This window comes from Triticum urartu, chromosome 2, assembly GCF_003073215.2.
Source record: "Triticum urartu cultivar G1812 chromosome 2, Tu2.1, whole genome shotgun sequence".
Lineage (NCBI taxonomy): Eukaryota > Viridiplantae > Streptophyta > Magnoliopsida > Poales > Poaceae > Triticum > Triticum urartu.
The window spans coordinates 525,884,909-525,893,269 of NC_053023.1; the positions used below are offsets into that span (position 1 = coordinate 525,884,909).

The 8,361-nt window shown below is 42.1% G+C and overlaps 1 protein-coding gene across 1 annotated transcript; it reads right to left on the reverse strand.

Annotated features, from left to right (window-relative positions):
- Positions 1 to 4,352: 4,352 nt before the first annotated feature.
- Positions 4,353 to 7,551, reverse strand: LOC125541765 (MLO-like protein 1). Its single transcript, XM_048705100.1, has 14 exons — positions 7,384 to 7,551; positions 7,234 to 7,288; positions 6,905 to 7,143; positions 6,454 to 6,570; positions 6,324 to 6,375; positions 6,106 to 6,203; positions 5,923 to 5,997; positions 5,749 to 5,837; positions 5,557 to 5,606; positions 5,420 to 5,460; positions 5,101 to 5,313; positions 4,949 to 5,016; positions 4,754 to 4,814; positions 4,353 to 4,670 (listed from the first exon to the last, which is right to left on the reverse strand). The coding sequence occupies exons 1-14, from the start codon at positions 7,495 to 7,497 to the stop codon at positions 4,467 to 4,469; spliced, it is 1,476 nt and encodes a 491-aa protein (XP_048561057.1). The 5' UTR covers positions 7,498 to 7,551; the 3' UTR covers positions 4,353 to 4,466.
- Between the last annotated feature and the right edge of the window lie 810 nt (positions 7,552 to 8,361).

Consider the following 8,361-nt stretch of genomic DNA (forward strand, 5'->3'; position numbering starts at 1 on the left):
AAAGAGTTAAATACACTGCAGGTGCCCTAACTTGTCCAACACAGTCAGTTTGGTGCATAAACTTGAAAAATACACAAAAATGATGTCGTAACTTGTTAGGCGTTTAAATACAGTGCCTTTGAATGCATGCCACCGTATCAAGTGTCTGTGTGGCATGCCAGCGAGGCCACATGTCAGTGGCTGCGGGCGAGTTGTGAGCTGTGAGCTGTGCGTGTAATTTCTCTTACAGAAGTGCCCTTGAACTTTAGTTAATTCTCGGAGGAAAAAACATTACACGCACTGGACGCATGCTGTCTTTTTATGAGAACGCGCTTGTACTTTAATTAATTCTCACAAAAAAATAAACACAAGCTGGCATGAAGGGAATTCAAACCACGGGCATCCCGGTTGCCTAACAAACAAGCGGACCAAGAGGCCACACTTTGGTTTATATTTTATTTTGAGCATCAGTACAGACACAAGCGCTTATATACACGCGCATACACTCATCCCTATTAACGCACACACGCACACCCTACTCCTATGAGCACCTTCGAGAGACTGAGCCGGCATATCATCTTGAGATTTACGAAGTCACCGTAGGCGCCTCGTCGTCGATGGGAACGTCTCCTCCCACTGAAAACGCATCGCCGGAAATCCTGAAATAAATCCAGGAATAATGCGAGCACCAGGATTTGAACCCTGGTGGGTTGGGGATACCACTGTCCACCTAACCAACTCAATCATAGGTTGATTCGCACTTTGGTTTACATTTAACTGCTAGCTAGCAACTTATATGCACGATTCCACGTATCACTTTGCACATGTTTTTGAGTGAAGTTTCTGTTTAGTTTTCATGATACATAAATTTTTCCATATGAAAAATATTGTCAATATGCAATTATTTTTTATTTTATATCTTTATTATATTTTCATTATTGTGTACCTTGAAGAGATAGACATGATTTTTTTTCTAAAATTTATGTGGACATAAAAAGTTGAATGTATATTAAAAATTACTGTGTAAATTTATGCATCTTCATTGAGGACCATAAGCACGAACAATTATTGTGTATCTTCATTCCATTTTTAAAATGCACAATTATTTAAAATTGACAATATTGTATTTTAAAAACTGTTCAACGTGTATTAAATATTATTGTGTGACAATAATAAATTCCAGAAATGTACTAACATGCTAAGCGTGTTTGTAGAAATTTAAGAATAATATTACACAATATCTTTTTAATACACATTCAACATTTTCAAAAAACACGGTGAACATTTTCTAAAATAATATGTAAATGAAAAATGAACATGAACGTGAAAGTGTCTTTCAAGAAATGCTCACCGTGTTTTTAATATACGTTCAACTCTTTAATTCAACATCAATTTTAGAAAAGTTCATGTTTATCTCTTCAAAGTACACAATAATGGAAAAAGAATAGAGATATAAAATAAAAAAATCATATTGATAATTATTTTATTTTTTCATATGGAAAAATTTATGTATCATTAAAACTAAACATAAACTTCACTCGAAGAAAGACAAGATAGTAACTTGGAATAAATAAAAAGAAAATTACTCCAGTAAAAGCATATGCAGAGCGATATATACAATCATCTATATAAACTGTTTGCTGATAATTAAGCGCAAACCAGACCGTGACTGCCTGGTCCGCTCGATTGTCAGGCGACGTGGATGTCCCATGTTCTGGCTTTCAGGTATTTTTTGCAAGTATTAATTAAAATCAAGGGGTATTTTCTTGCGAGAATTAATTAAAAATCCAGAAGCATTCCTATAAGAAACAATACATAGCTCACAGCGCGCGTCCAGTGCCAGCAACCACTAACATGTGGCCCAGCGACAGGCTGGCATGCCACGCGGGCACTCGATACAACGGCATACGTCTAGAGGCATCGTATTTGAACGCCTAGACAAGGTACATCACTATTTTTGTGTATTTTTCAAGTTTAGGCATCAAACTGACCGTGCCAGACAAATTAGAGCACATGTAGTGTATTTAACTCGAGAAAAAACTTTGCCAGCGCAATATGCCCATACTGCTACATGGGTCATGGCCTAGTGCTACATAGTGTTACACGCGGGACATGGGCTCCATCAATTCAAGGACTGGTGGTCTGGCATGTTTGAAGCACGCAAGTCAGAAGGTCATGACTTCTCTTTTTTTTTTCTGCGGGGAAGAAGGCCATGACTTCTTTCACCGTGCAATATCATGTTGGACGATCTGGAACAAACGTAATGTGCGGAGTTTTTGTCACAACTCAGCACCCCCACGTATGCTTCTTGCTAGCATCAAGGAGGAATCCACCGCAAAGTCGTTTTGTGCGGTTCGGTCACGTACCGATCTGAGGCCATTCATTTTTTTCTGAGATTCGTGAGACCGTATGGCCCATCTAAATGTACAACATTAGTATATTTCTTGTATCTTTCTTTTTAGTCAAATCAGTGACAACATAATGGACCATAAAGTATAACTTTTGTTAGGGAAACGCATGCAGGTCTCTCTTCTCACTCTACCTGCAGAACAAATCCATAAACTTTATTTTCTCTTAGACAATTTAAATCAATAATATCTTTCAAACTATAGACTCGTTTTGAAACTTTTTATATATTTGGACTCCTGGCGTCAAGATCTTTAAAACTAGACCAATTTTGGATACATTTCAAACACATTTAATTTTTGACGTTTCACATTTCATATGAGAAATAAACCCATTTCACTAGAAAAATCTGAAACAAACCTATTTCACTAGAAGTATGTGAAAATAACATTTTTCACATAAACCTATTTAACCCAAATATGCAACTCAAATATCAACTTGTGAAACTAATTATTTGGAAGTGTGTAACATTTTATTTCAAAAGAATAAAATATGCAATTTCAAAAGTGTGCAATTGAAATAGATGTGATTTTTGTGACAAGCCAGTGAAAAGTAAAATCCATCTACTGGAAGTGAAAAAAATGTGAAACTAAAATCTCAACTTGTGAATTTGAAAATTATGAAATGTGTAACGGTTTACTTCAAAAGAGCGAAATATGCTTTTTCAATTATGTGAAATTGAAATAGATGTATCTTTTGTGAAAGAAGCTAGTGCAAAGTGAAATGTAGGTTCTGAAAGTGAAAAACAATATGAACTGAAATGTCAACTTGTGAAACTGATTTTATTTTTGAAATGTGTAACAGTTTATTTCAAAAAAGTGAGACATCATCTTATTTAAAAAATGTGCAATAGAAATATATGTGTTTTTATTAAACAAGTCAGTGGAAAGTGAAATGTAGGTTCTGAAAGTGAAAGATAATATGAAACTCAAATGTTAACTTGTGAAACTGATTATTTCCAAATGTGTTCCAGTTTATTTCAACAGAGTGAAACATGTTATTTCAAACATGTGCAATTGAAATATATGTGTTTTTTTGTGAAACAAGCCAGTGCAAAGTGAAATGTTGGTTCTGCAAGTAAAACAATATGAAGTGAAAAGTCAACTTGTTAAACCGGTTTATTTCAAAATGTGTAACAGTTTATTTCAAGAGTGTAAAACATGTTATTTAAAAAATTATGCAATTGTAATATATGTGATTTTTATGAAACAAGCTAGTGAAAAGTGAAATGTAGGTGCTGAAAGTGAAAAACAATATGAACTGAAATGCCAACTTGTGAAAGCGACCGTTTACAAATGTGAAATGGTTTATTTTAAAATAATTAAATATGATCTTCCAAGAATGTGCAATTGAAGTAGATATGATTTATCTGAAGCAAGCAAGTGAAAAGTGAAATGTAAGTTCTGAAAATGAAAAAAAATAATACTGAAATTTGAACTTGTGAAACTGATTGAAATCATTTTGTTCATAAGATTTCAAGCAGGTGACATATGTGAAATGTGTTTCATGAATTTTAAACTCATTTAAAATTTATGCAAAATCGGTCTTGTCTTAAAGTTCTTGCGACATGAGTTCAAACATATAATTTTTTTTAAATTGAAAGTTTGGTTTAAGAGATATGAATGACTTTAACTTAGCAAAGGTGAAATAAATGGATGCATTAGTTTGAGAGAGAGAAGAGAGAGAATGGGCAACACATGCATGTAAGACCCTGTGTTATTTGACCAAAAGCAGACATTGGCGGGACCCGTATACACTGTTTGCAGGTTGTATAGCTATATATTGCCGAAGCAAAATGCTTTGCTTTTTATACTGCACAGTGTTGCACTAATCTTCAGATTACAATGAGCGGCTTCAGATCTACCGGCACATGTCGGAACCGCTCAATTTTCCATTTCGAGGAATCCACACTTTAGTCTATCGCGGGTGCAAAACACTTTGGGGAAATCATTTTGAGAGAGTGAACATAATCTGTTGTAACCGTGCCGTCTGTAATACTCCAAACTCTTTTTTTTAATTAATGAATGAGGTAAATCTTATGCTTCCGTTTTAAGAAATAAAAATAAAAAATGCTAACTACATTATGATGAAAGTTGAGGAGCTGGCTCCTCTGCCTTGTCCTGTGATCGGACCCCTTCCCTACTCGATCCTGTCGCCGCCGCGCCCGCGCCCAGGCAGCCAGCGCCGTCGGTTCCTCGTGCGCGCTCCCGAGCGTCGCTGGCCCAGGCCCTGAGATGCTCTACAACGTCGTCCGCGAATACGGCGCTCTTGAACGAGCTCCCCATCTGCATCAATGGATTTATCGATTTGTCAAGGCTCTGTTAGTCAAGGTTGAGAATCATGTCTGGTTCCTGACTACTGCACTCACATGAGAGACGATGGCGTAGAGGGGGAGCGTGCTGTAGCTGCACAGGACCTGGACGACCACGCTGACGAGGATCAAACCAAGCGGTCAGCTATGCATCTATCATCTTAAAATTCACCCTTTGTCGAAAAAAATCTATCATCTGACAGACAAACATGTGTGCTTCGATCGATCCAAGAGGGGAGAGCAGCTACGTACCATATGGTGATTCTTGACACGCTGTATCCGAACCTGTCCATGATGCAGGAGTTGAAGCCGAACATGGCCTGCACCCACAAGAGGAGCTCAGAATTTCAACATGTGATGGGACGATTCGATGTGTTTATTCCTGTGTGCACGTGCACGCTTACTAGCGTCCAGAACAAGTAGGCGAACTCGTAGGCGTTCTGGAAGAGGATGAAGTGGATGAGGATGAGCAGCGTCCGGGGACTGCGGAACCAGAAGAGGTCGTCCGACGGGTCGACGGCGATGGCCCCGGCCTCCACGGCCGCGCGCTTCAGGTTCACCTGGTACGCCATCCGGGTTATGATGTGCTCCAGCTTCGTCCCGATTACAAGCAGCAGCTGCATGCATGCATGCACACCAAAGCACACGTTTGAATGATGCCAACAGTAAAGCAATTAGGCTCGTGACTCGTGGATCAGATCAGATCAGATGGGGGGCACTTACAGTCAACGGGACAAGTGAGATCCAGAAGTATGAGTGCCACCCTGCATCACGAGTTTTCAGTCGTCATTGTCAACTTTGTTACGCATGCAGACAGTCATGGACAAGTATACCGAAGTACTAAGAGAAATGAAGCATACCGGTGACGTTAATTAGCAGGAAGAACATTACAAATATCCAATAGTACCATCTACAATGAACAAACTCAAGTTAGCACGCTCTTATATTAGTTTATGGAGTGAGTACTATAAATACTAATAGTGATCTAAACACTTTTATATTAGTTTACGGAGGGAGTATTGGTGAGGTTCGAAAAAGAAGAAGGAACTTACTTTATCCCAACGACTCTCTTGTAATCCTTCTCGAGGGCCTTGATCATGTAGTCGTAGAAATTGTAGTCTCGGTTCCCCCTGAAGTGCTCCTGTACGTCAACCAGAAATATAATACGTAGTAGTGGTGCAAAACCAACCAGAAATCAGAAACAACAAGACCGAATCCACACGTACCATCAGGAAACCAAGCCTCATCGCGATGTAATCGTCCTTGGTTACCGATCCGTAGAACTGCTTGAAGAAAGAACGCTGGAAGGGAATATTACCGTGGGTTACCCCAAGTTCAGACTTCAGACTTCACAGATACAGCAAGTATAGTAATAGAAATCTCAATCAAGTTTGCTGCTGATTGCATACCATCCACAGTAGGATCATGGTGGCTTTGCCGTACCCCTTGTACCGGTCCTGGATGAACTTGCGCTGCTGCATCTTCATCATCATCTCAGGACCTGCAGCTGTTGGTAAGCAAGCAAGCACACCTCGACTAATTAGCCCATCTTCCGTAATCATTTTCTTCCGGCTAAAGTAATCCATCCTTTCATTCATTCAAGAGTTAAGCGTCGCCATTGCCCTACCACAGTCGCCGTCGGACTTGATACTCTTCTCCCACTGCTTCCATTTCCGCATCTGCGCACGGTTTACTGTCGGGTCAACGTTGGAAGTTCAGAAATGCTAAGCACGGACCAGCAGTAGTTTAGGAGTTACCTGTAGAAGCCCCAGGAGCACGGTGAAGGCGCTGAGAGCGACATGCGTGACAGCTAGGACGAAGATGAAGATATGTATCTGTTCCAGGGCGTGCAGCGAGAGCAACGGCACTTTTCCCTGAAACACACGTATACAAGATGGGCACAAAGCTACTACTAAAATCTGCAAGTAGGCAGATGTAACGATGCGTTACAGTAAGTACACTGAGCAAGTATACTGCTTTATAAAATAAAAGTTTCGCTGACAGTGTCTCCTAGTTTTACCATTACCACGTTGGTTCTGCCGATAAAAATAGAAAGTGCAGGGTATCAAGACCTCGATCAGACTAAACCTTGTTTCCGAACAAAGTCGACTTGTCTAACGCAGTTTTTAAACCTACGATGCGCCGACTCTGACACATGTCCAAACCGGCCACTATGATGTCGACGCAAGTACAATGACATTTTCAAACCTGTTTGCTCGAGCAGTAACCCGTTGCTGCTGCACGCTCTCCCTTGAGCAGCCTCCTCGCGCCCACGCCCACGCCGGAGGCGGAGGAGGAGGCATAGACGCCGTAATGCGCCGTCGTGGAGCTGGCGCCCGGGACGCAGGGCAACCAGTGCCCCATGAGGCTCTCGTCGATGCAGATCTTCTGTATCAGGTCTTGCGACACCACGAGCATCAGCGAGATGAACCCCAGCAGCATCAGTTCTGCCGCCATGCGCACGCAAGCAAAACCACGCGTCAGTGACAAGCAAGCAACATGAGTGAACGAAGGCCAATAGACGGGAGACGGCTGACCTTCTTTGAGCTTGAGCAACGCCTCGTACAGCGTCTCCCTCCGGTGAACCAGCGCCTGCACTCCACCCACTCGTGAATCAGTGGCACTGGGGAACAAAATTTTGCGACAAGATCGAAGGAATCTGGCTGTAAGGTTGTTGACATGATCACCTTGCCGAGATAATGCAGGGAGCGCTCGAAGATGATGGAGATGAGGACGATGACGGAGCACACCGATGCGACGATCCATGTTGGAGTGTCCTCCAGAGTCGCCCCGCCAACCATCACTGACGACCGGCTGGTTTTCTTTTCCCCTCCTCCTCACGTTGTCCGCACTGTACTCTTCGCCCTTCTCCTGCTTATATACTACTCCCTTCGTCTTAAAATAAGTGCCGCTGATTTAGTATAAAGTTTATGCCATCTCTCTCAAATAAGTGTCGCTAATTTAGTATAAAAGTCAGAGGGATTAGACTTCAACCAGTAAGTATTGTCTCCCTCCGTCCTAAGGATAGGATCGAACTTGGTCTTCGTAATCGTTTAACCTCTATTGCAGTTGCAGATCAGCCTGGACCTACCGAGCGGGCCAAAAAGCCCGCTCGTGGACCGGCCCGAACCGAACCAAAATTGAAGGACCGATAGAAGAAAACAGTCGGTCCGGTCTGTAAAAAGAGGCCCGAAGAGAGGTCCGGTCCGGTCCTGTTTTGGCTCGGTCCGCTCGGTTGGACCGAACTATTTTTTTCTTTTTGCATTTTCTGAATTATACAGACGAGGCCCAGCCCAGCCCAGGCTCTTGTTTCTGACCTAGCCCATCAAAACACTCGCACCCGTTCATGTTTCGCTAAAAAAATAAACAAAAGAGCAACAGATCACGCACCAGAGCTCTCGCCCCCGCCCCCGCCGCCGCCTCCCAATTCTCATGCACCACCGTCGACCTCACCACAACAAATCACCTTGTCCATGAGCTCCACCACTTTGAGATCTCCTTCCCTGCGCAAGGAATCGGTCGAATTCGTCCTGAAATCGTCGTCATGGTCGTCCTTCGCCGACTCCGGCCGCTGTCGTTCATCGTTGATTACGTCGCCATTCTTGCTTCCCCGGCTTCCCCGACACCTCCATTGAGTCCGCCGTGAGCTACTGCCTCTTTCCCCT